Here is a 27,998-nt window from a genome sequence, read left to right on the forward strand (position 1 = left end):
GGAGGGAGGGAGGGGGGCAGGTGTCCGTCTGCACGACCGTCCGTCGGTGAGCCCGAACCCCCCCACCAGCTTCACCTTCAGAGCTCACGGCCCGTGAACTCATCATGGCAGACCTGCGGGGCCGTCGGTCCGCTGCGGCGCCTCAGATCCGGACGGGCCGGTCCGCGTCTGACTGACACCGCCGAAGGGCGTCGACGGGTTTCATCACTGCTGGGGGAGGAGAGAGGAGGGGGAGGTTTGTTTGTTTGTTTGTTTGTTTGTTTATTTGTTTTGGGTTTCTTCTCTTTTTTTTTTTTTTTTTTTTTTTTGTCGGGGTGTTTCCGAGAGCGACGCGCCGAGGAGGAGCATCCCTCTGGTGTTTATTATAGGAGAGGAGGTACCACAAGCCAGCGACTCGACTCTGAGACCGACAACAGCAAACATGTTCGAGACCAGAGGGATCCCCTTTGTCCTGCTGGACATCGCCTGTCTTGTCCTCGGTGAGCGTTTCAATGTCTTATTCTTGTCGTTTTGCTGACGGCTGCGGTTTTTTTGTTGTTGCTGTTATAGATATAAGCGGATTTGTGGTTTGATTATAATCCTGCTGCTCAGATATTTAACAGCTTGCCATCACGTGAATGTTGAAGCACCCCAGCAGTGTGATTTCCTGCCTCTTTACTGTGTTGAACTGTGTATTTTAACCTCCACTTTGTGACTAAAGCTTCAGTGAAATGAAGAATCTGGACTCCAGTCGGCCTTTATTGTGGGTTAAGATGCTCACAGGAATGATGCTGTTTTTTTTTAGTGCAGCAGTTTGTGGTTATATATAAAATATGTATTTTTATTATGTAAGTTTGATTATTGCTCATGGCTTCATTAGGCTGTGTAATAGATCACTGATTAATGACTTTAATGACTTATGTCAGGAAACATGCCTTTAAGTGTACTCTCATTTTCTCTAATAGTTTCAAACACATGACCTGAAGTTGCTACTTACAGTGTTTTACTTGATTCATCAGTTGGTTATTTTCTTGATCAAAGCTGAATGAAATGTGAGCGTGTCGCCCCCTCAAATTTCTCGTTTTGTCCAAGTCTGTTAAGTAACAAAAGGGAGAATCTCACTTTTGAGGAGGCAGAATCAGAAAATATTTGAGATTTCATTTTAACAAAGGATGACTCGATGAATTGACTCGCTGTTTTGATTCATGGACATGATCAAAGTTAAAAATTTTAAGTTAAAGTCTACTCCTGCCCCTCCATGAACTCATATCAAACATATAACCTTAAAAAAAAAAGAAATCCAGGACAGGATGTTACATCAACGCGGTTTTAAAACCACGTGCCTGGACAGGTACAGTCCCCATGTACTGAAACCAGTGCCAGGCTCTTACAGTGCCGTCATATCAGGCCTAGAGTATTCCTAATCTCTCTCAGGCAGCCATAATATATTTATATGAGATTAAGGAATCATCATCAAAGTGCTCACAGGGCGGTTCTGTTTCAGTTTAGCTGTGTAAGCACAATGACTGTCTCTGGGACTTTTAATCTGATTATGAATTATTGATTTAACTTCGACTTGTACGTTCATGGCTTCCCCTGCACAGTTCATGCAGATGAACTGATGACTGCGAAAGCAGCTCTTTGACTAAACACATGAACAGAGAAAGTTGAACTATGAGTAACGATCAGTATGGTTTGCGTGCAGGGTCGGGGGGGGCTCTGACATGTAGCCCTAACCGAGGCTACGGCTTTATTTCCCATTGCATAATTTAATAAGCGCCTTACAGGAGCATTTTTGCAGGAGTGGGAAGGAGAATGACTGCACAGTTTCAGGCTGCTGCAGACGCAGAGTATTCTGCGCAGTCACACTTACCCTAACATCCATGTGCATGCATACGGCTCAAATGTGAGAACTGAGGGATTTTTTTTCTGAGGTGTAGGGGGAGCAGACTGCAGGCTGTCAGTGAAATCTGTATTTATGATAAAATACTCACACATTTCCTTCTTTGCTGCCCGTGTGTATGTGATGGCAGCCCCTTTGGTTGCAGAGACGAGGAAATAATTTAAATACAATACTGCTGTTTCCTGCAGTTAGAAAGTGACTCAGTGGGGTAAGAGGGCCGTTGGCCTGTGAGTGTTTCTGGCCCGACACTCGGGCATTTCCAGCTGTTGGAGCCACTCAACTCAAGATGCCACAGCTGACAGTGCCAACAGCTGCAGAAACGACAGGCGGGGCAAAGAATACCACAAAGAATTAACAAGTACTTTGTGGGTGAAGGTGTGTGTTTACTTGATGTCACTCATTTGTGCCTGTTCTGCCGTTTGTAGAGATTGTGTGTTGAAATGTGCTGCTGCTCAGTCACAGACCCCTCACTTTCTGCTGTGTCTTTTCCCTACAATACAATGGACTAAACAGGCCAAATGGCCAGAGAAATGACAGCTGCATTCCACTCAGACTTTGGACTGTCAAAACTCAATAGCATAATCTATTATCTTTATCTCTGGTGAGTGTTAAGCTGTGTTCACAGCTCCTTTCATACAAGCTGGAGTCAAGGCGCCATAGAAAAAACGTAACCTTCGTCCCTGCAGGAAAAACTGGCCAAAACTGGCCTTTCGTTTTGAGTGATGAAGTCATCGCTGTTGAGTGTTTTCACTGTGTAATGCTTCATGTTGCAGAGAATCCGAATGTGCTTGTTATGAAAAGACCAAATTAAAGAAGGGATTGTCTGTGTGTCCAAAACTCAGAGTTTTACTTTTATCCAGAATCAGTTAAAAGCTCCTGAAAGAGCCTCACTGGCTGACACGTTCTTATATCACATCATTTGCAGCTGTCAATGGTCACTCAGCTGTTTTAGGGAAACTTCATATTTGTGACCAATTTTAAAGATGCGTGCATTGACTCTGAACAAAGAAGCCTGTTGGTGAGTGATGTACCATAATGATGATTTAACATGTTGATTTTGGTCTTTTCATGGCTTTAATGGCAGCAGAAAAAAATGCAGAATTAATCCTTATTCTTTAAATCAATTAAGGTTGGGGTCTATCATTTCTGTCATAAAAAAAAAAAAGAAAGAAAATATTTTGGCACATTTCTTTGACACGTTTTTCAAAATGCTAATTTTGAAAAACTTTTAATTTTGATGACAGCTATGAAGACTCCAAACCTTTCTTTCAGCACTCCTACTTTCTTTACCGTGCTTCTGTTCACGTCTGGTCTTCCTGATCTCCGTCCACAGGAGGTCTGCCTCTGGCAGCCTTTAACCTGGGTAAGGTCCGCCCTTACCAGAGGGGTTTTTTCTGTAATGACGACAGCATCAACTACCCCTTCCACCCCAGCACAGTCACCTCCACAGTCCTCTATACTGTGGGCTTCACCCTGCCCATTAGCTGCGTAAGTAGGAATCAATGGAGACAGGCAAGATATAGACCTGCTACGTTTGACAGAGAAAATTTCATGGCAAACAGAGGTGTAACTAATAACATCAATTAAATTCCAAGATGATGATGATGATGTGTGTGCATTATCTACACACCTTATAGGAAAGGAAAAAAATAGTATCGGTTAAACATGTTTGTTTCTACTGTGGGAAAGATCCGTGAGGACTGACAGAGCCGGTCTAATTCAGAGTGTATTCAGAATGACTGGCTTCTTGTTGGGAAGCATGGCGGCATAGTGGTTAGTGCTGTTGCTACACAACAAGAAAGTCGTCCTCGGCCTGAGGCCTTTCTGTGCAAAGACATCATGTTTGGGTTAACTGGTGACTCTAAATTGTCCGTAGGTCTGAGTGTGAGTGTGAGTGTGAGTGTGAGTGTGAGTGTGAGTGTGAGTGTGAGTGTGAGTGTGAGTGTGACTGGTTGTTGATCTCTGTCTGTCTGTGTGTGTTGGCCCGGTGATGGACTGGTGACCTGTCCAGGGTGACCCCACCCTCACCCAGAATGATCTGGGATTGGCTCCAGCACCACCCGCAACCCGGAAACAGATAAACAGAACGCAGACGAACGAATGAATGAATGAATGAATGAATGAACGAATGAATGAACGAATGAATGAATGAATGAATGGCTTCCTGTTTGAGGCTGCAGATCACTTCATTTGTACGATACCACAGATCCCTCTTACTGAAGCCGTATTCAGGGGCAATTGCTTAGTTCTTCTTTCGTTTATAAGCAAAAGGGAAAAAGGAGATGTCCACTTATTAACCAAGAGACATAAACTGAAATTAGAGTTCATGTCAAATCATTTTGAAACACATTAAAAACAGAATTTAAAAACCTGGTTTAAAATAAAAGTTCATATTTTCTTTAACTTATTGGCCGATATTCAGATTCCAAAGACCTTTACCAGTAACGGGACACTAATCATATAGTCCAATCAAACGCACAAGCTCAACCTCTCGAACCACACAAAATACTCGAACCACATAGTTGATGAGGAAACCTTTGGCTTTTTTCCGCTGTTTTTGTTTTTCCTGTTAATTTCCTGTGCTATGTTTGTGCAGCAGATGTGTAGTCTGTGCGCTCCGTCCCTTCTGCGTGAGCTTTGCGTTTGCTTGTGGAAATGATCTATATGTGACGCTCTCCTGATCTCAGCTTTCACTGTCAGCTTCCCCCCCCCCCCTTTTTTTTTTTTTTTTTGAACCACCAGAGGAAGATGTGGGAAAAAATGCTGGAATTGGAAATTTGGCTGTAGGATGTGTGTTGTCTGGTTAAAGGAAGAGAGATAAAGAAGCAGCAACTGGCCCATTGAGAGGAAGTGACCTGGAACATGCGTGGCATAGGAGGCATTCAGTTGTGCAAAGGGCGTGCAGTATGTGAGGCCACTGCTTCCACTTCCTGTGGGTCTGTCTAAGAGCAGATCTGAAAACAGTCTCACCTACCGTCACAGCCTGAGAGAGACAGTTATGAGGCTCCTTCGTCAATATCCTCTTCAGCGATGTCATTTTTTTGCCTTTGCCTTTAAATTTAACTGTTTTCCTGTTAACATCTGCTTTGATTTAACCTTACGTGTGCCAGCATTTAACCATTAATATTTGCACTTTGGTGTCCCCGGAAGTCGGGGAGAATGCAAAGGACGCGCTCCTTGGTGTGACCCCCTTTCACATGGTTACTGTACTGCTTTGCACAGTCACGCACTGTTGCATCATGTATCCAGGGCTGAGTCCCTCTGACATCTTTTTATAACCTGTCTTTTCTCTTATTGCTTCTCTGCCATAGCTGGACTCCCATTTGTAATACTCACTGCCCAACACAGTCCTTTCCGCCGGGGCTTTTTCTGTAATGATGATACAATCAAGTACCCCTTAAAAGAGGACACCATTTCCTATCAGTTGTTAGGAGGTGTTATGATTCCCGTCACAATACTCACTGTAAGTGCACCTGTTTTGTTTATGCTAACTTTGCATTAGTTTCTTATCATGATCAATTTTTTGCTCATCTTTTTTTTCTCTTAATGATTGCTGCTGTATACATTATTGTGTAAGAATGCATGTGAGTTCACTTGCTTGCTTAAGCCATCACTGCCATTAACCGTAGCTTCATTTCCTAATTGCATGCAGTAGAAGAAGCTTTCAAAACTCTGAGCTTCCAAAACCAAAGATAAGACTGAGAAATGATCAGTCATCTTCATTTAAAATTCTGTGAGACTTTCATTATTCAATTTATTCATATAGCAATTTCGCAAAAGTGCAGTTATGAAATGCTTCAAAACTAGTAAAAAAAGCCTCACCAGTGAAAACAATATAATACACCACAAGTTAAACCACAAGGCACATTTGTGTAAGCATTTAAACTGTGCTAAGTTAAGGGGAAAAAATCCCTTTGATAAGCACGCAAACTTTACTGATCTGTTAATAGCTGTCATTAGTTTTCTGGAAAATTGGTTAAAAAAACAAAACAAAACAATAAAGCTTCACTGATAGCGTTTTTCTTTTTTTTTTTTTTTTTTTTTTTGTCCGAGTCTGAGTCCTGTGGGCCTCTTCGGTCGCTATTGTGGAATATTCAGATGCAGCTGAACCACAACATTACCAACAAGAGGAATTCTGTAGTTATTCCTCAGGTGCTTTGCACATCTCTATGAAGGTCCAAGGCGACAACAATGCGAGATCTAACGAGATGCGTGATTCGATTTAAAATTGCGAATCAAATAAAATTATACATGCTTCAGAATTTAAGTGGACATCATCCTTTGGCCCTGATGTTTTCAACAGCACTTGCTATCAGAGAGGAATGTAGGTAGAAATAAAGCCAGTCTTCTCTGAATATTCAATATTATATGATTAAAATATATTCACAGGAATCTATCTCAAGCCCAAACCCATTATTTTAGATAGTGAATCTATATATAAAGGGATATATGGATAGGCAGTATTTGCTGGCTCTGATGGTGTGGATTCCATTCAGTTGCATCATTTGGTGTCTTGTATGTATGTGCAAACCTCTAACTGTATCCCCTCCCTCTTACAGATGATCATTGGCGAGTGCCTTTTAGTTCATCTAAACCGCATCAAATCCAAATCGTCTTTTGGCAGCTATGTTGCCAGTGTTTACAAAGCCGTCGGCACCTTCCTCTTTGGTGCCGCGATGAGCCAGTCTCTGACAGACATAGCCAAGTACTCCATTGGCCGCCTCAGGCCGCACTTCCTGGATGTCTGCAAACCTGACTGGAACCTCATCAACTGCTCATCAGGGGCTTATATCGAAAACTTCACCTGCAAAGGAGACCCAACGATGGTCAACGAGGGCAGGTAGGCCATATCTGCTGTTACCACTCTGAGAGAAGGCCAAGGCTGATTTTCAGTGCAGTGAGTTTGTTTCTTATAGGAAACCGAATTCTAACGTTAATTTTCTTATGTTTTGTAGACAAAACAAACAAATTGGTTAATTGAAAAAATAAACTGCTTTGTTTTGAAAATGTGATTTATGATTTCAGACATTTCCTTTTGAAGTTTTCATTCAAACTGATATTGATGACAGTTTGTTTTGTAGCAGGGTGACTGGGCGATGTTTCACTATGAATAATTGTATAATTTCTCTTTTCTCCCTTGATCCTGCAACTGCTTTCAATTTATTTTTAAGTGGTCAGTGTTTTGCTCACATTCCTGTTTGAGAGGAATGTGCATAATTATCAAAGTAAATAAAGCAATCTAAAGAGGGGGAAAAAAAGGAATTTCTGTTGCAACCGCTGTGATGAGGAACCAAAAACATGTGCCACACATGTACAATTACAATATGAGAAATGAAAAAATACATTTTTGATGAATGGCCAAAAAGCAAGATTAGTGCTCTATGATAGGAAGCAGAATATTATAAATAACAAAGTGCTAACTTTATTTTTAAATGTTAAAATATTCATAAAAAACAAAACAAAATGAAAAACAAAAACAAAACTCAAATTGCACCAGCATGCCCCAGTGAAGTTTTGCAACACCGAGCTTCTAAAATTATAATGATATTAGTTCGTGCTTTTAGCAGGATGCAGAGGTTTGCAGCACACTGAAGTGGACATTGTGGTTTTGATTAATATTGCAGAAATTTAAAGCTTGTTTTGATCGTAATCTCTGTCCGTTATCAGACCGGAACAGAACGAAGTGTATGCGGAGGAGAGGAAATCCACTCCTTGTGCTGCTGTAGCAACAACCACTGAGAGCTGCGTTAATTATAGAAGCTGAGGCCTAAAACGTGACATAAGCCACGCTAACTGTGTCATTGTTACACCGAATTTATTCAGCAAATTTCTACTAGATTTCTACTTCTTTTCTTTGCTGCTCTACCTTAAAATTGGGTCGAGGTCCGTGTGTTGTTGTCTGTCTGAGCTGAGTGGTGACCCATCTTTCCTCTGGGTTATCTGCAGCTCCCCGTGCACATGATTGTTGATATTTCCTGCAGCTCCGCTGTGGCTCTGCAGTCTATTTTTTATAAGTATCTTAACGGGACAAACATTTGTCTGCAAGCCAAAAATAAAAAAAAAGAGAGTTTATTTCCAGCTCCGTGTGTGTGGTTGGGATGGTCTGCTTCTGTAACAGAGCTGATAAAGGGAGCAGGACAGGAGATAACAGGTTGTGTTGAAGCTTGCTCTGGATCATCTTGCAGTAATATGATTCCTCCCCTGCTTAGTGTAACCTTCACTGCAGACAGAAAGCCTGATGTCTGAGCTGTCCGGATTGGGTGTCAACCCTAATTATGAAACATATAATGAAAGATATCTTGATGCCCTTTAATAATTTAGGAACTAAGCAAGTTGTAAACTGTTCTTTTATCTTTCCATTGCAGGCTGTCCTTCTACTCCGGACACTCCTCCTTCTCTATGTACTGCATGCTGTTTCTGGCTGTAAGTACTGCCCCGCCTACACAGTGATCTGCAGTCACATTCATCAATATGGAAACTAAGCAAAAGATGCACATTTTGCTCTTTATGGCTTGCTTTACTTAATGTTATGACGCGGCCGAGCAGACCCTGTGATATAATGATCACACAAACTTCAAGGAACAGAAATTTAGAAAATTTAAACCTGTGTTATGTCCATATATTAAATATGGAGTCAGCCAGCAGACCCTTTGCTCAGTATAATCCTAACCCTAAACCTAACTAGCTAGCTCGAGCCGGTCTACAATTAATCTTGTTTAAAAAAACTTGTAGGTGGATTTTTTTGTAATGATTTGATAGAGTGCAGCTATTTCTTCGTTTCATGCCTTCATGGTAAAATAAACCGATTGTCTGCTGCTTCATATTTCACATATAGACAGGAGTCCCATGTAACTCTGATGAAGAAATTCAATGCGTTTATTACCACTTTATATGCTCTTTATGACCTTTTATTATCAGATCCGCTGACAGCTGCAGCATCATTGAGCCTCCTCTGGTGTGTTTGTTCAGAGCTGATCTTACAGTCAGGCTCCGTCGTGATAAACTTTATGGGCTGCTGATTCATTCAACACCAGCGGATATAAATAGACACAGGGACAAAGTCCTGGCACACACAGAGCTCTCTTTCTCTCTGGACGTGCTGGGGAAGTTCAACTACGACAAACAGCAGTTTGGCATTTAAACATTTAGCTAAACAACCTTGAATGCCTTTCTTTTGTCTTACCATAACTTCAATGACGTCAAATGTGAAGTTGAAACAGGAAGCGGAATGTATGTGTGGATAAACTTGTTTGTCCTTGATTCAAACAAAAAGCTCAGACACACCCTGTTTTTAATACAAACGAAATTAACTTGTCCTTTTTCACGGTTCAGTGAACAGGAAGTTGTGCTGATGAGAAGTCATCCTGGGCCAGCCGTGTTGTGAGATTCGATGAGCGGGTTAACTTATGGTCATAGAACAGGCATATATGCTTCAAAGGACAAACTTCAAAGTCAAACAATAAAAGAAGGAAGTAACAGTTCATGTGATAACCGAATAATGTGGAAAAAAGGACGTTATTCCGTTCAATATTTCCCACCACAATCATCCTCCACTAGTCAAAACCTACAGCAACATGTCCTCTCCTTGCTGTTGTTTATCTTTCAACAACTTTCCTCCTCAGCTCTATCTGCAGGCTCGACTCCAGGTTGAATGGGCAAGGCTGCTGAGACCCACAATCCAGTTTTTCCTGATCGCTGCTTCAGTGTACACAGGACTGTCGAGGGTATCGGATTATAAACACCACTGGAGTGATGTGCTGACTGGTCTCCTGCAGGGTGCTCTCATGGCCATCCTGGTGGTAAGAGCTGCACTTTAATATGATGTTTTAACATTTTGGGGAAATACAGTATTTGTTTTTATTTTTAGTTATTTTTTTAATTAGCACTTATTGGGGCATTGTCTGCTTTTATTAGATAACCCTGACATGATAGTAGGAAGTGAAGGAAATTTGGAAGCAGTAAAAATTTAAACCAATTTTTTATTTTTTTTTTTATGACTGTCACCAAAATTTAGATTTTTTTTCTGCCCATCTTCTGTTTGATAAAATAATTTAACAGGAGGTGTCTAGTTTAAATTAGCATTAAGAGTGGATCAGGTCACAATGTTTAAAAAAATTTTTTGAATGTCATAATATTGCTAAAGAAAAGGAAACCTCACTAGAAAGATATTGAAGCCCCACTACCATTTGTGCAATTTTTAAAACGCTTCACTTGTATCTTGCAGATCTTCTGTGTGTCAGACTTTTTCAAGCCTTGTGCCGATTCTCGCAAAGAGGCCGACATCCCCCACACAACACTGAGGGAGACCCCAACAAATGGAAACCACTTTGAAAGTCCTAACTAAGCTAAGAAAGAGGTGGAAGAGGAGGAGGATGATACCTCTGCTCTGTCCAAACGCACACCTGGGATCAAACACTTTCTAGCCTTTCATCTTGTGCAAATTTTCATCAGATACCCTGCATGGATTTAACATTGTGGAGTACTTGATTAATTGGTGGATGACAGTAGATCCCCAAAGAAACTTTTGGAAGCTGCATCTCAGGCCTGTTCAAGATTTGAAGACTTTATAATTTTATGCCATTTGCTGTCTTGTCCACTGATTGCTCAATAAGGAGATCGGGGACACAACCTGTCCAAACCCTGTAGATGACCGAATATGACAAACAGATGTAAGTTAGGGGCTAAAGATTCTGTAAGGACGGGAACCATCTATCTGCTGAGCTGGTTGGAGGACTTTCCTGCATGCACTCACTAAAGGGTCTAACCACTGCTGAGAGAGAGAGAGAGAGGAGGGTTGGAAACCTGTGAATGTAACCTTGCTTTGTGCTTTTCCTGACCTGGAGTCAGTTTGCTCAACAACCTGATGTAGGGTCAGTTTTAAAACATGGTGAGTCTCGTAGGTTAAAACTGATCCTATATCAAATGGAGCTGCTGACTCCGGGCCACTGCCGTCTGATCCTCCAATGGTCTAACCTCGTAAAGCTGAAGAGGAAGAGTGACACCTGGATAATGTTTGGTTAGAGAGCTAAAGAGCTGACGGTCAGTTTAAAGTGCTGTGTTGCCTTTGCCGGACTGCTGCTGCTGCTGCTATCACAGCTTTCTGTGTATCTAAGAACTAATATAAACAGCAAATGAATAGACAATGTACTTTTGTAAAATCTGTATGTTTAAAAAAACTAAAAAAAAAAAAAAACATATACAGACTTTTATTGAAAAAAAAAAAGTACAAATGTCTAAAACAAAAGTAAAAATAAAGACATTTCACTTATTATTCACTTATTAATATGAACCACAGTAAAAAGAAAAGTGTGGGATGTATTATGTCATGAACCATCATATGAAATGAAAGCATGACCTGTTCACAGCCAGATATATCATATTAGTTTGCCCATGTAAGCAAAAAAAAAAAAAACAATAAAAGAGTGACTGTTCAATGTATTCTGACCATAAAGGTGCATTCCCCTAAATGAAACACGACACGTTTACATCTTCAGACAAACGTACACTCATTCATGTTTAAAACCCAACTGTGGATGACACAACTCAACAGGACATCAAAGTTCAGGTAAGTTGTTGCAAAAAAAAAAAAAAAAAAAAAAAGATATTGTTTCCAACTTAATTTAAGTCATTTTGGTAATTAAGGGCTGAACCCCAAAGTGAGACTTAAAACAAAGGTGAACAAAGATCTGTCGTGGACAAATGCTCCAAAGTAGCTTTCTTCTTCCAGGTCACTATAGGTAGAGACTGGCAGCAAAAACAATGTCTCTCTTGATCTTCGTTATGCCTAGAAAAAGACAAACGGTTATTCTAAGACATTTCACGCTAAATTAAGACAGTTTGACTACTTGTGCAAACAATACAAAAGTATGTAGTAATGAAGACAGTGACCTCACTGCTAAAACATTAACACATCTGTGGACAGAATCAACACAAACATCCCAAAATAACTTCATAGAACAGCTGTGATTGTTTGGGTGTACCTAACAAAGTGGACAGTATCTGTTTATGACATGAAGAATGAGAAGTTGAGAGGTTTTTTTTTTTTTAGGGGGGGGGTCTTTGGAGCTTTGAACATGTTTGGAAGTGGAAAAGAGGAGTGAAACATTTCTATGATAACCTGTCAAGTCTACAAAACTTCAAGGTCATCGTTTCAGCTTCAGTAATCCTGCAAGGTGTCTTACCTTCAGCAAACTTGTTTTCAAGCTCAGTGTTGCCAATGGCCTTGGCTGCAGAGCACATCTGTCTCAGCACCTCCTCCAGACGGCGCATGCAGCGGATGATGCTCCCTACACAAGACACACAATTACACAATTACAGTGTTTGTGTGTGCGCAGACATCTTTTTAAAAATTTAACTATAAAGCAGATCAACTGACTTTATCCAGAAACAATCCACAATTTATAATTGATATATGGCGTTATATAATTATGAAGGACAGTAGAGATTCAAGTTTCCAGTAAATGAAGATAATCAATGAGGAGTCATTTACTTTGGTTCAAAGGAATTATTTCTGGTAAGTAAACTTTAGTTATCATGATAATTACACAAGATGATTATGAAGAAATTACAGGTTTGCACTACAAATAGCTATCAACATTTAAATTGTGGTTGGCGGTGTTGTCCCACAACAAGAAAGATCGTGGGTTCGGTTCCCAGGCCTGGGGCCTTTCTATGTGGAGTTTGCATGTTTTTTTTCTGTGTTTGTGTGGGTTTCCTCTGGGTTCTCTGGTTTCCTCCCACTGTCCAAAGACATCATTTTTAGGTTGATTGGTGACTCTAAATTGTCCGTAGGTCTGAGTGTGAGTGTGGGTGTGAGTGGTTGTTGGTCTCCGTCTCTGTGTGTTGACCCGGAAACTAATGAGTGGTAGAAGATTAATGAATGAACATTTAAAGTGACAGAGGAGCCATAAAATATACAATTTAAATTATGCATTCCTCAGCTTTTGGTCTCTGTATTTCGACACACACAACCGCAAGAACATCTAATACTCCCTGCAGTTTCCCCGAATCAGCTTTACTTCATCATTACAATGACATCCAATATTTTACAGCTGAGGACATCGCTGGAAGTCAGACACAAGAGTTTGGAGAGAATAACTCTAATCCAACCACAGATAATAAATCTGTGAGTGAGTCTCTTAATGTCTCCAAAGTGGCTGAGCTTGAGAAATCGAAGGTGTGGAAGAAATTTTCAGATGCTTTAGTTAGCAAAAGTGAAAGATTTTATTAAAAAAAAAAAAAAAAAAAAAAGGAATTGTTCATAAGCAGTACCCAGTTGCTGTACCCAGTAAAGCTTCAACACTGAAATACAGGGAAATACTAGCAAGGATTTTCTGCAAAATGTGAAGCAGTGTCATAAATGACAGTAAACGTGACACTATTGGCGTGTTCATACTGGTGCAACTTTCTGGTGTTCAGCTAATTCGATCTATTTGTGTATTAAATCTTTAATCTTTTCTGGAATTATGAACTGTTGGATATTAAACCTCAGTGACCAACCTTCAAAGACATCTGTCATCTTGCAGATTTGAGCGAACGTGGAGCCATTAGCCCAGGCGTAGACTACATCCATCAGGTGGGGCTTAAACTGGTTTAGATAGGTCTCCTCATCCACATCCAGCTTGGCATCTGCAGACACCTTAGCTATCCGCTTTGCACATTCCTGAGCAGAGGGGAAAAAAAACCCATCAGCAAATTCAACCTTCTAGAAAGATATTTGGGTTAGTTTCATGTCTTCTCACCTGCATCTGTCTCAGTGGTGCAGCTAGTTGCTCAGTCAGTTTTGGCATCTCACTAGCCTGGAGGGAAAAATGACAAATTCCAATTTATTTTGTTGACTATTGGGAGACCCCAGCAAAATACATAGCTAATTAAACCTGTTGTAGGCATGTTTGAGAAGAAAACACTAACATTACCAAAGCAAAATAAGACCAGTTTTCTTCTCATTGTTAGAGATGTTTCTGAACTTTACACAGAATAATAGTCAGAGTGAGAGAAATGCAGAAAATCATTACAGTTGAGAAGCTTTAACCGGTGGCAGCAGGTATTTTTCATTGGGACTACATCAATTGACTAAAAATCATTCTAAAAATCAATAATCAATGTGTTTGTAGAGCCATTAATCCACTGTAGCTCAAAAACCTATTTTTCATGTAACCAAAAAAAAAAAAAAAGAAAAGAAAACCTTTTAAAATGTTTACAAAAGCGTTCGTAAAATAGAACCCAGTATACTGTTATTTAAGTGTGAATATACACACACCAAACATGACAGCTGCTGGTCCCCTTTTCCCCTCTGCATTTGAGTAAGAAACAAAAGTGAGATGAGGACAGAGGAGAAGATGATTGAAGGTGGGAATTTATTCAGTTCAGGGCTAATGTGGAGCCAAAGTAAAGTTTTTTCAAACAAGCTGATGCTGGATTGCCTCACTAAGAGAAGAGGCAGCATTAGGTAAGACAAACATGCATCAGCCTCGGGTTTCTGCTTTGTTTGCAGAGAATGGGAAGAGGCCAAGAAAGGACTAAAGAATGTGTGGGAAATGGATTAAACTGTTCACCTGAATATTCAGGACAGGCCTAATATCTGTTCGTGTGTCTGTGTGTGTGTGTGTGTGTGTACGCGCAAGTGCATACATTCTCTTGAAAGACAAAACAGGACAGCAGGGCAGTGGCTTGTTCCACCGTCAGGTCATTGAAGAGACCGTTGAACACCATCTCCGTCAGTAAGAGCTCATCTGCACTGGAAACATGAACGCACAAAGTGAAGTATTAGATGATTGATCTGAACAAAGGACTGCTCTCTGTCAGAGACGTTACAGTAATATTAACAACACATTCTATATGCGCCTTTCAGGGCACCTCAGAAAATACATATAATTGTATATGATGACTATGAACAAAAAACTATTATACATAGAATACATGGATGTGACCAAGTGCAACACAACTAAAGACCAGAGTGACTGATAACACATGAGGATCTTAGAGTGTAGGCTGCTGCACAGGTATGGAGAAGACCAGAAGGATAAGATACATCTGAGATATCCCTAACCCTTCATATTTCATCTCTGGCAGAATTTACACCTCCAAGAATATCTAAAACATAAACCTAACATCTCACAACTTGACCCGTTTTTCAATATGAAAGAACGAGTGTCACTTTTCATTTCACCAACAAGAAACAAATCTGGGATTTAGGCAGAGGTAGCCATTATTGTGGTGATACCTTATGTTGAGAATATAGTAATTAACTGTTGTTAAAATAAAAGGTTATAATCTACAAAACACTGACTATTCAATAAAATGAAGTCAGGTCTTAGTGGATTGCTAAACATTGTTCTCCACTTTGAAGCTGCTCCAATAACAAACTGACTCGGGGAAAAAAATAAATTACCCAGCACTAGTACTTTTGCATTTATGCAGCAAAACACACTTTGATTTAATCTGTTCCATATGAGGTACTGAGGGTGTAAATGCTGGTTTTTGCTCTTGAGTAATGTTCATAGTCAGAGACACCAGCATGACGACATAATGTCCATAAACCATGATGACAGTAGCAATGTAGTCTCACATCTCTAAGTCTCTTTTCTTTTCTTTTTATTTTTTTATTAAGGTTGTGCGGTTACAACACAGAAGTCTCACCTCCAAACTGTTAAGACTCACATTTCCATCTTGATTATATTAATCTCACATGGTGACAGCTGACCAATCCAAAGGTCATGTTTTAATGTCAGTGTTGATTAGTGTTCCAGATTGATGGTCATTATGGTAATAAGGTTTATGATGACCCGTGTGCAGTTGTGACAGTATAGTTTGGCAAACTGCCCGTCGTCGTTACCTGCTGATTTCACAGGCAACCCGCCCTTTCATCTCAATCACATCGGAGGGGCTTGCAAAACCGAGACGTCGCAGGACTCTCTTTCTGCATTTCAGCTTGTCCATCTGCAGGACAGTCCGAGCTTTCTTCAGCTCCCGCTTTGCAGTTCGCACATCTGCAGCGATCTAAAACACATACACATGCGTTTAAATCATGCAGCTTTACCAAATGTAACCTGCCGACAGTTTTCCAAATAAATACTGAAGGCACTCTGAAAATAGCTCACGCAGAAAACAGCTGGTAGTTATCAAACATTACATTGTGATGGAGTAGAATAGTTGAATTATTTGCCAACAGATGTTTCTCTGCCTGCTTATCAGTCCACTTTCCACCTCAACCCCTCATCTATACCACACATCTCAAAGCAAAAGAGGGAGCACAAAGACAAAGATTAATTTAACTAGAACGGTATTATTACTCAAGGACAGCAGACTCCCTCAGAACTAGTAATTGTACGCAAGATAGTGAAGAAATTTGTCAAACGCCCCCACGCTGAAAACTTTAGTTCTTTTGCTCCCAGCAGTATAAGCCAAGAAAGCACAGAGCACAGAAAACAAATGTTATCACGAATAAACTTCTAGTTTTAGTCAAGACAACCGCTGTGCAACAGGCAAAAAAGGAAAAAAATAATGGTCCAATTGTTTTGGCAGATATTGTGCACAAAAATGTTAACACATAATGGCAAAGTTTATCAGCCAATGTGTCTGTGAGGTGAGAGGAACTGACGCAAGGTTAGCTGCTTTGTTAGACAAATAAGGCAGACAAGTTGGACCTGGAAAGATGCAAAGTGAAAATGTTATCCACTTTCACAGTATTGCATACTCTTTCATCACATGCAGACACACAAAAGTCCACAGAGAGATGTAAATGTTTGTAGAAATTGTCAAACACAGCCTGGTCCTCCACTCCTCTGGTCCCCTATCAGGCCTCCACAGTCCCACAGACAATGTAACTAAGAGAAGTTGTCATTAATAACATAGGTAGTTCTGACCAACTGTCTCTTTAAATGTCTTACTTGTCCTCATGTTTACCTTCTGGAAAAGATATGCAGTAACAAGTGGGAGGTTTTTTTTGGTTCTTCCCAATGAATATCAATACTTGCTTTCTTCCTGTGTTTGTCCACATATGGCCAAAGCCAGCCTATCTGACAGGAAAAGGCTCAGAAAGGTCACCAATTCTTATGAACAGAAAAGAAAGTATAATAATACAACAGGTGGAAACCAAACTGATATATGCATCAGCTTTCAATAGAGTTGACATTTAACATTTCAACTAGCACAAACACAAACTAAAGCATGCGAACGCAATTTCTCACCAGAGCTTTCTTCTCACAAAGGGAATAGACAGATTCCAAGTTGGGGTCACTGTGCAGTGGGTGGGAGTACATGCGGTGTTCAAAGGCCTCCACTTTTTGAATGACTTTCTTCAGAGCCGGGTCTTTAATGCCCATGTCATCTATGGGGTCAAGCAGAGGAACACCATCTGGGAAACGCTTCTGCACCTCCTGAGGACCAAGAAGAGACAGCAACAATTTAGACAGTGATTCTTCTACCAGTTTTGAAATCTTAATTTCAAGGAGGAGGCATGCTGCACCTGTATAGACTTGAGCATGAGCTGTCTGTTGTCAAAGGGCCTCAGGTCTTTTGGGATGTAAAGACGAACTGAGCTGATTGAAGTCAGGAGATGAAGCATCATTGGAACCACCTGGGGGAAAGACAACAACAACAACAACAACAAACAGTGATTATTATCACAAGTTTTTTTCCCCCCACTCAACATTAATGTAAACAAATTTACAAAAAAAATGTATCAAATAAATTCTAGGAAGGCCAGTCAAAAGGAAGTTTTTGGAAATATGAGCCTTCCATCAAACTTGGGCATGTGTTATATATTTCCAGGTATTTTTTCCACCCACCAGCATCTCTCCAGTCTCCCCTGGAGGAGCAGGTTTAGCAGCCTCAGTCGCAGCATCTTTTACACTGTCTTTACTGCAATGGACCAAAACCTCCACCACATACAACGGCTCCGAGTCTGTAATGGTCTAAAAGAGGAAATGCATATTTGTTGGGAAAACCATATTATGGATTCACAGACATGTGACATCATTACAACATACCTTCACGTTGGACTTCTTACAAAAATTTACCACGACTCCCCAGCCAAAGTCAGCATCTTCATTTTTCACCTTGTGGATCATAAAGAATGTGTAAAGCTATGTACAAATCTATAATTACATTCAGTGTCCGTGTCCGAAGCCCTACCTTAACAAGTCGTCCAGGCTGCAGGAAGGGCAGGCAGTATTTGGGTTTGTGGACGAACTCTTGTATCTCTTTACCCAGTTTAGCTAGTTGCTGTCTAATTTTAAAGTATGTGACCACGCTCTCCTCGTTAGGTATCTCAATGCCATGGTACTGCTCCTCCAGCTTCTTTATTTCTGCACAGATTGGATAAAAGAGTTGCAGTCTAATAAATACTTATGGCATAAACATATGAGTTAATGACATGCTTGTTCAGGTCTTCAGCAAATCTTAAACAGAATTGTTTGTCATGACACAAAATGTCCATGTCAATGTTTATTTTCCCAACATTAATGACTGGTCATCCCGAGCAAGGCCCACCTCCCAGTTTATGAGCCAATGGGCTAATGATTACGTCCTCCTGCAGTCTGCAGTGAGCAGCACTACATATGGAAACATGCTTACTCTCCACTACACCAGGCAAAGCCCTGTAGTGTTGGAACTGGTAGAAAGACTTCTCCAGCATATACTCCGGGTTGATCTCCTCCACACGCAGCAGGTTGAGCACCATGTTGTAGGTCAGGTGAAAGGCACTGTTCAAAGGGTCAGCTGATCCCTGCACGGCACAATAGAAAAAACAGATGTTAATGTGACAATGTTGTTAGAGCTTTACTAAAATGCTCTCTGTAACAGAGTGTAGTCAAGGGTTGAGCACTAAATGGCCTGAAAATCCACCAAGAGTCACTTCTTCCAACTTCCACACAGCAAGACAGAAGGAAAACATGTTTAATTGATGAAATAATGGAAACAACTCTGAAGAGGATTGAAAAAAATATTATGGATAGCAACATTTTGAAGAATAAGCTGGACTTCAATGGTAAAAACATTTGTAGCAGCCAGATATCCTGTACCTTGAGTAGCTGTTTGCCCACAGCTGGACTCATCTTCTCATCCACCATGAAAATAACAATTCCTCTGTCGTCCATTCCTCTCCTTCCAGCACGCCCTGACATCTGGATGTACTCACCTGATGTAATCTAAACCAGATGAAAACACACCAGACATTAAGGGCAAAAAAGGGAAGAAAGAGGTTTGCTGGTGAATGCTTTTCCTTTACGTGCGATATAATACATAATTGTTGATCTGACAAAGAGTGAAAAGGGTGCAACTTATTTTAGGGTGAAGAGTTTAAATGGAGCTGAAGAAGGAAAGAAATACAATTTGATAATGGATTATAATAAGTGTGACATGTTATTATTGCTGAGCCAATTATCTGCATTACTAACACAGAAATCTAGATGATGAAATTGTCTCTAGAGAAAGCTTTTCCAGTTTTCCAAAAGCATTTGAGGTTGACTGTGTTCATCAGACATGGCTCTGATTATTTTCCACGTATCTATTGGGTCTCTGAGCAATAAAAACTCAGCAAAAGCCAGATATGATGCTTTCTGTGTTGAAATGATCTGATCGTCATTTCAGGCACGCTGTGGGGATCAGCCCTTGATTTGAAACGCAGTGCGTTTCAGGAATGAGATGTGTGCAAGTGCCTGCGTGGAGCTTTGGCAGTGTCAGAGGCTCCAGATGTTACTGATGAACTTCTTGGAGGGCAATTTCCTTCTCTCTCACATTCGGCTCAGGCCTGTGTGCGCGCAAACTGTGTATGAAATGACAATAAAGGGTGCTTCTAAGTGACGGCAGCTTGGCGCTCACAACCCCCTCAGTATTTATACACAATACGTGGCTGTTTATGTGGCCACAGGACTTGCAGACCATATAAAGGCCTCATATCAACACACTGTGTGTGTGTGATGTCTCCAAACTACTGACAGGCCCAAGTCAGTTTAGAGAGAGACAAAATCAGAGTTTCTGAAGGTACAGAAACAGTGAGAAACTGTCTGTTTATGGGTTTAAGTGCTCTTTGAAAAGTGAAATGATTCTTATGCTTTTTTTAATTGTCCAAAGCAAATAGCCATGTTATAAAAAAATTTATGTAAAATAATTGTGTTTCAGAAATAAATGTCAACCATTAAACTTTCCATTCATAATATTTTGAAACTAAATTTGTACTTTAAAAGACATATCCTCAATATGATGTTGCTCAGAATTAGGAGGGGTTGATAAAAAAATATATACCTTTTTATTTAACAGTGACCAAAACCCCCTAAAAAGCCTCAGCTGAAAATCTTCATAGACATAGAAAATATAGCAGTAACTGTGTGTGTATGTGTGTATGCGTTCTTACAAAGCGGTGATTCTTGCCATCAAACTTGCGTGCACTGGTGAAGAGCACAGTACGAGCTGGCATGTTGATGCCCATGGCGAAGGTCTCTGTGGCAAAAAGAGCCTGTGGTGACAGAGAAAGACCTTACAAACATTTCCTTTCAACAGTTGTGGCTTTTAAAATCCACTTTGTGGAGTTGTCATGATTTGTGCTCTGTGGTTCCCACCATAGGGTTCTGCGTATGTCCTTGAGGCTTAGTAAGCAAATTGAATGTGATACATTCACAACGCATCTGCATATTTAATTTGCCCAACAAGGTAAAGGTGTGCTCAGCAGGCAAAACAAATAATCTCTGGTGCTTATACACAAACAAAAAGGTTTCAATTCTTCAAAATTTGGAGACTACAGGTGTTCATACAGAGAACCAGGAGTCTGCTTAGGAGATATAAACCTCATCACTGAATTCCTGAGCACCTGAAGTTTCTTTCTTAGTGCTGAATTGTTTACATGTAAGGTTGCTTGTTTGTTGGAGACTTATTCCGCATTCAAATGCTTACTTTTGACTCTTTAATGTTCTATTAAATTGGATCACCTCATTAGTTACAGCATTGTTTTGTTGGTCATTTTGGTCTCTACCCACTTGTGGCCAAGAGAGATAACCTGAAACGCTTGTTTATGGCACATTTGTGATATAAACAAATAGTGACCAACTCAAAGACAGACTAGCACTGCTAAAAGGTCAAAAACTTCACAGGTGCCTCTAAGATGTTTTCTGCATTTTGTGTACCACACGTCTGTGCTTACTTCACATTCATTTTTATTTGTAATGTACACGCACAATGTTCAAGCATATCAAGCTGAGTTAAGGGGTAAAGTAAGGTCAACATTTGCTGAACATTTAAAAACTGGAGCAGTTCAGTAATTATGTTTAGATGAGCATCTTGTCCTTACCTTGAGCAGGCCTTCAGAGAAAAGAATCTCAATGGTCTCTTTCAGGATAGGCAGCAGGCCTCCATGATGGATTCCTATTCCTCTCTTTAACAGCGGCAGTACATGCTCCACCTGAAGAACAGTCACAGCTGAATAGTGTTTGTTGTACTTGTCTATACAGTTTTAATAACAGTGTGAGTTAACCAGCTCCTAAAAATCACAGCGATCTTCACCAGAGGGACAGAGCGGGAAAGAATCCAAGTCTTGTAGTGGCAAAGTGTTGATGTATGGTTGGCTTCGCTGTTTCTCATACCATAGTGGTCTACCCACTAACAGCTATTGCCTCAATGTGGCTGCTTTTTATAATGTAACTCAACACAACAGGGTAGAATATCAGAGCACAGTTTCTGATTTTATATGAGCCAATATTTACATTGAGGCTGTTTAAGAGGTTTCTATTAGTAGAAAAAGACTGAAGGAAATGGTGAAGTTTATTTTTCTGAAGCTTTCTGAGGCGACAGTGCTGACTTTTAAAATTGGAGGGAGAACAATGTGGATGTTTACAAAAACATAACATGAATGAGATTCCAGTCCTCCTTACCTGGGGCAGTTTCTTGTCTTCATCTGAAAGACAGTCTACTGCATTGTTGAACACTTCCTCCACAAGACGTTTCTCATCATCTGGAATTGGGGAGGGGGGAGAGAGAGAATAAATAATAATGTTAACATCTTATAGATGTTGCAACATCACCTCTGTGGGGCAAATACAAGAATTTGAACTTGAATGGAACTGTTATAAATACTAAAGCAAATCTGAATGACTTGCACTTTTAGGTGATTTCAAAACTTTTCACACGTAATTTCTCTTGACACGAGGAAGAAAAATAATCAATTGCTTGCACAAAAACTTTAAACACCCAGGGACTGAGCAAACAAATGACGTCGCTGCATTTGCTACATGTCTAGGTTTACTCTAGGTTTTATCTGATTGTGTAGCCAACAGAGCTGTTTGTCTTATTTGTGCCATTATGTTGAATTTCTTCCAAATATTCATATTGCTCAACTGATTGCTGTTTTAAATTCCGTGATTGAAGCTGAGGCTTTTTTCCCCAAAAAACAAACATTACCTTGGAAATGGCTGTCTGCTGCTACATTTAAAATATCTATTAATACAATCTGCTATACTTGAACGCTCCATCTGTCTCCCTACCAGCCATGTCTTATTATGGCAATAACATTACATTGTGTGCTGCTAGCCATCTCTTTCCATGTGGAAACTGAGCCATGCTGGGAAACCTTTCTTGTAATGTGCCTGTCAGTCAGAAACTTGGACTTCCACAAAGTCTGGTGCCTCTGTGTGAATTGTTAATACCTAATGTCTTCAGTGTTAATGGGACTTATACTAATGGTTCAATAGGAAAGTAATGCAACCGATAAACTAATAAGGCCTATATAAAAAGCAGGCTTACTGAATGACTCCAGGAAAACAACACCACAGCCAGCTTATATATAAAATGCTCCCGTGCAAGACAGAGGAACCATGATAAAAGATGGGTTTACATTCTTTTGTCAATGTTTGCACAAGCCATTCACTTCCTCCATAATTTGCCTGCTTGTCGCTGCAGTTCTGTAATGGGTCAGTCGGATTGTGTTTCGGCTCCAGTTGGTCCCCTGACTCCAACATGGCTCTGCCATTTCACTAACGCTGCCCAGAAAATATGTGTGAAAGCACAAAGCAGGAATGGAAAGAGAAAGAAAGTACATTTTTGCTTTTCAGAAAAGAAATAAGAAAAGAAAGCACAAGTGAAGGGGTAAAAGAGAGGAAAAGGGAAGGTTGGATATCCACGTGGCTCCATCTCTTCATCATAACAACCTACACATACAATCAAAGGAACCTCATGACACCAAAAACCTGCCTACGTACAGTGTTGGTTGGTTACAAACAATCTGGCTTCTCAATTGCTTGCTCCAGAGAATTGGTGCCTATGAACTTCTAAATGACAGACAAAAAGAAAAACTTTCACGAAAGAAAATTTTAGAGCTGGAAATGATTTGGGTCATTCCAACTAATTATTTTAACAGTATCTTGAGATACAATTTTCTGTAGTCACAAATAAGAAAGAAAAAATATCAATCATATTTCATGAAAGCTACATCTTTGTTTAAAGCACTAAAAATGTTTATGGGTATATTTTGTCTCCTTTATAGAGCTGACTTCAGATTATTTCAAAATTTTTCCTTAGTCAAGTGAATTTCATTAGAATCCAAAGAAATTATCTGAATGTTATTACTGGACACAATCTGCCTCATTTCCTAAGAAAGCCGGCTTGTTTAAGTAGATTCTCAAAGAAATCCTGGAAATGAGAAATTATCTTTGGAAGATCTTCTTTTTTTTTTGCAATATAAATTTAAAGATTTGGCAGTACTAGCAATAGAAAGAGCTTCAGTGTGGGAAGATTTCAGCATTAAAACAAACCTCCATATTTATAAGAATGTCATGATGCAGGGAAAACAAACCAAGATGAGCAAGGAAAATGTTTCTTGAGGAAGAGCCTTCACAAGTATGTTTTATTTCACTAAACAAGCCCAAAGTAGGCAGATTGGAGCCAAGACCCATCTACTGCTGGATTATCTCCAGTTTGGAGATGTGTCCTCATGAAACGGCTTCACTTATTCACTTGACCAAGCAGCATGAGCAGCTATGCATCTACAATAAGCCATATTCATGATACTCACTCAGTGGGAGGATTCATTCACCTCAGCTCGCCAACTATTTCACGTTTTGGTGAGTGGTTTCTCTTGCTTAATTTCTACTCCCTCCCAAAATATCTCAATAATTTGTCACAAAAATCTATTTGTTCTGACATGTCAGTGAGCAAAAATCGTCTAACTGAAAATATGCTGTAAAAGTGACAAACTGAAAATATATCTCACAGTAAAAGCACTACAATTAAGATAAAAAGATATTATGCTAAATTGACATTTGAGCTTTTAATGCTGGTGAATAAGCATTAACTGCCACAATAATGGATGTCAGAGTGGAAAAATGATTAGATCACCAAGTCTTCAGTAAATGGGTTATGAATCAAAGTAACCAACACGGGTTGGTTCAATCTGGAAAGTGTTTTGTCCATATCGCAGCAGTGCATGTGCTATACAAATCTATGATCTACACCATGCCAAATCTACTTGACACACTGTTTAAACTCACTCTGGGAAGAAAAAACAATTGTGAAACGTGATCATGTGCCAAGAACACATCACCTACCATTAATCTACAACTTCAAACAGCTGATCTACAGGCTGATGACATCCTTTACTATGCATGTATGACTTTCTGCACCATTGTACACACAGACAAGTGGAATAGTATTACAAAGTGCATACAATGTCAGTCAGGCTTCAGCAACAGAATTACTGCTCATGTTACACATCTCCCAAGACACCAAGTGCAAGTTTGGAGAGAAAGTAATGGCACGCACAGATGCACACATGTGTCAGCTGTGATCAAAGCAGAGCAGCACGAGCAGACATACCTCTGTTGAAGTCCAATTTGGCAACTTGCAAAGCGTAGGCCTCACACTCTTTCTTGCTGAAGCTGAAAATTATGACAGGCTGGAAGTTTCTCTCCATAATCATCTTGACTATCTTAAACACACTAGATGGACCTATTAAAAAAAAACCACAAACATCAATACTTGTGTATGTTTGTTAGTCCGATTCAGATTTTAACCATGAAAAATGGCTGCTAACCTTTTGTGCCTCCTTTTCGTCCTCTTGGGTCCCACTTTCCACCTCCACTGCTGCCCCCAGAATCCCCTGCGTCTCTCAGTACCTGCATAGCTGTGTTGAAATTGTCTTCTCTGAAGTCTCCCTGAAAAAAATAAAATAAAATCATGAACACCCAGAAATCAGAAGAAGAGATCTATCATACAGAGACTAGTCCCAAAGGATGCATCCAAAATTACCCAATCACATCTTAGCTGATGTAAATACAACTCATTCTTCACTTATTCATCCACTAACTCCTGAACATGTCTGTAGATATCCTTACGTTCTCATCAACCACCAAGTGGAGACCATCGCCTCCTGCTGGAAAGATGTAGTGTTGCAGAGGAGTGGGACGATAGTCTGTGTATACCACGTGGCATGGCTACAGGACACAAAACAAAAACAGTGCTTGTAAAAACAGAACAGAAAAAAAATTTTTGAAAGAAGATGTAGAAGAGGAAAATCTCACCTGCTTATGGAGGTGACAAATCCATTCAGCAAACTGTCGGGCATTGGGGATGGTGGCGGACAAGAAGACATAATGTACGTTGTCAGGAAGAAGGATGATGGTTTCTTCCCACACCACACCACGCTCTGAACAGAAGGGTCAGAAACAGTCAAGTCTCAGGGTATTCAAACGCACAGAAACCAATATGTTCACAAGCTTTTCTGTGAACAGGAGATCAGCCAATAGTGTGTTTGTACAATTTGTACGATGTACATACCTGCATCTCTCATGTAATGGATTTCATCAAAAATAACCCACGCCACTTCCCTCATGATTTCAGAGCCTCGGTACAGCATGCTCCTCAGAATCTAGAGAAGTAGTTTATTGCGTCAGATCAACGTCATCTTAGCACTATCTTCCTGTCGATATCTGACAAATCTAGCAATGCCACCACGCTACAGGTGTGAATGTGTCTCACCTCTGTTGTCATGACGAGGCAGGAGGCGGTGGGGTTGATGGTGACATCACCAGTCATCAGTCCCACATCCTGAAACTCTTCATACATCTCTCTATACTTCTGATTGGAAAGAGCCTTGATGGGGCTGGTGAAGATGACTCTCTGCTTTTCTCTAAGGGCCAGAGCAATGGCATACCTAAATAGAGGAGGACATCAGAGGAAACCAGGCTAGATCAGGTATCCTACATTATCATAGTTAATGTAACTAAACTGAAAGTAAGACAAATTAGATCATTCTCAAAAGGAAGGTTGCTTTAAAAAAAAAAAAAAAAAAAGAAAAAAAAAAAGAATGATCCAGACCTTACTTTTCAAGATAATAACAATAACAACACCTAGGTGCTTTTAGCGTCCCAGTTCTGTGGAAGCACTGCTCTCATAAAGAAAGCAAGTCAACAAACACTGAACACAGCTCCTGAACAAATCAAGAATTTTTAAATTCACCAGCATTAAAAAGGGTTTGAGTCATCACATTTAGAAAGCTTTAGTGCTGCAAATCACAATTGTCATCTGTTCATTCTCAACATTTGTTATATCTTAATGGGGGGAAACTCACTCGGCACAGACAGTCTTGCCAGCAGAAGTGTGTGCAGACACCAGCACAGACTCATTATTGTCAATACATAAGATGGCCTCACGCTGGAATGGGTCAAGAACAAAAGGGTATTCCTGCAAAACAGAAACATTAATGATGTTAAGTATACTAAATCATAATAATTTCATTTATAGACTGTGATGCCGCTGGCTTTCTTGTTCATTAGTCCTTAGCAGAGGAAATCTTCGTTTGATCTGATAAATACAATACGCAAACAGGAGCATATTACCTCAAAAGTTAATCCCTCAAGTAATAAAGCCAAGTGTAAAGCTCAATATACCTTGGCTGCTTTTCCCACTCGAGGTTTCAGTGGTTTATAATCATCATTTGCAGGCAAAGCAACCTGTTGGAGGTAAAAACATGTTGAGAAAAATAGGTTTGAAGAATTTCATTAGAAGACACAGCGGGGTTGATTTGCATCCAGTACCTCGTGTGAGCACCCTTCAATGGTTTCAACTTGTTCCACCTTCACTTGGGGCATAAATTCTGCAAGACTTAAATAAACAAAGAACATTTCATCTACAGAGCAACCCTGCAGTATAATTTGCAAAACCTCAAGATAATAATTCACCTGACATCAATCAAAATCATTTATGATTTAAAGGTGACATGACAAAGCTGAGATCTCCACCCAGATTTTATGCACACTTATTTAAAACTGTTCAGTAAAATTCTGAGTCAATTTCACAACCAATTAATTTTAACTGGACGACATAAAAAAAAAAGATAAACCTGAATGCACATGTAATACCAATCTACACAGGGCAGCGTTATTCAAATGTAACTCAGCTCACTTTAGGTCACTGGCAGAAACTGCCTCAGTTCGAGGTCTCTTCCCAAACACCACCTCCTCTCCACCGTCACTATCTGCCTCCCTCTTGGCAGATGGCGCAGCATCCTTGTCATTGCCTTCTTTACCTCCAGATCTCCTGGAGAACAGAAACACACAACATAAAAAAAATTAAAAAAAATGTTGAAAGCCTGGGGACGTTACAATGACAATAATCAGCTGCACACTTTGAAAATTACCCCGAAGACAGCAGTGTACAGCAACCAAATACGACTATTCACGTAGTATACTTTAGTAAAAAAAAAAAAAAATACTTATTTCCATTTCCTTCTGCTTCACAGTCCCATTTCGCAACATTAGAAAGTGGAATATTGTGTGTTTTACTCTTTTCGGGTTGAAACTTGAGGTCGTAACAGGAACTCGTTATCTATCGTTTCACTGTACCGAAAGCACATGATGCTTCGTTTAAGGGCTCCGTCCGACCGGACCTGCTGGTTTAGAAGCACAAACACTACCAGACTAAAGCCCAAACACTTTACCCGGATCCAGGAGCCGCCGAGGCGGGTATCTTTTTCGTCGAGGTCGTTTGCTGCTCATCGTCAAACACGCTGAACAAGCCGTCTCCAAATGCGTCGGCCATGATTGTTGGGGGCACCCTTTCCCACAATTCAACACGAGGTTATGTCGCGTTCAAGCCATGACTTCAATTACACCACTGTTGACAACACAATTCAAGA

The 27,998-nt window shown here is 40.2% G+C and overlaps 2 protein-coding genes across 3 annotated transcripts; one reads left to right on the plus strand and one right to left on the minus strand.

Moving 5' to 3' along the window:
* On the plus strand, positions 1 to 11,482 carry plpp1a (phospholipid phosphatase 1a). 2 transcript variants are annotated; one of them, XM_029515050.1, is made up of 6 exons: positions 1 to 479; positions 5,194 to 5,345; positions 6,442 to 6,722; positions 8,248 to 8,305; positions 9,505 to 9,681; positions 10,107 to 11,482. In XM_029515050.1, the coding sequence occupies exons 1-6, from the start codon at positions 422 to 424 to the stop codon at positions 10,224 to 10,226; spliced, it is 846 nt and encodes a 281-aa protein (XP_029370910.1). In that variant the 5' UTR covers positions 1 to 421; the 3' UTR covers positions 10,227 to 11,482. The 2 variants fall into 2 exon arrangements, with proteins under 2 accessions (XP_029370910.1, XP_029370909.1); XM_029515049.1 differs by lacking the exon at positions 5,194 to 5,345 and adding an exon at positions 3,216 to 3,370 and having other exon boundaries at positions 10,107 to 11,316.
* On the minus strand, positions 11,070 to 27,901 carry mtrex (Mtr4 exosome RNA helicase). Its single transcript, XM_029515048.1, has 27 exons — positions 27,801 to 27,901; positions 27,266 to 27,400; positions 26,899 to 26,965; positions 26,752 to 26,814; positions 26,433 to 26,545; positions 25,841 to 26,015; positions 25,640 to 25,730; positions 25,384 to 25,508; positions 25,198 to 25,296; positions 24,897 to 25,017; positions 24,680 to 24,811; positions 21,745 to 21,824; positions 21,165 to 21,275; positions 20,235 to 20,336; positions 18,904 to 19,029; positions 18,458 to 18,608; positions 18,017 to 18,189; positions 17,872 to 17,940; positions 17,671 to 17,796; positions 17,349 to 17,459; positions 17,071 to 17,259; positions 15,717 to 15,880; positions 14,513 to 14,618; positions 13,624 to 13,680; positions 13,382 to 13,544; positions 12,064 to 12,168; positions 11,070 to 11,666 (listed from the first exon to the last, which is right to left on the minus strand). The coding sequence occupies exons 1-27, from the start codon at positions 27,899 to 27,901 to the stop codon at positions 11,614 to 11,616; spliced, it is 3,108 nt and encodes a 1,035-aa protein (XP_029370908.1). The 3' UTR covers positions 11,070 to 11,613.
* Between the last annotated feature and the right edge of the window lie 97 nt (positions 27,902 to 27,998).

The sequence above is a fragment of the Echeneis naucrates genome, chromosome 12, assembly GCF_900963305.1.
Source record: "Echeneis naucrates chromosome 12, fEcheNa1.1, whole genome shotgun sequence".
Taxonomy (NCBI): domain Eukaryota; kingdom Metazoa; phylum Chordata; class Actinopteri; order Carangiformes; family Echeneidae; genus Echeneis; species Echeneis naucrates.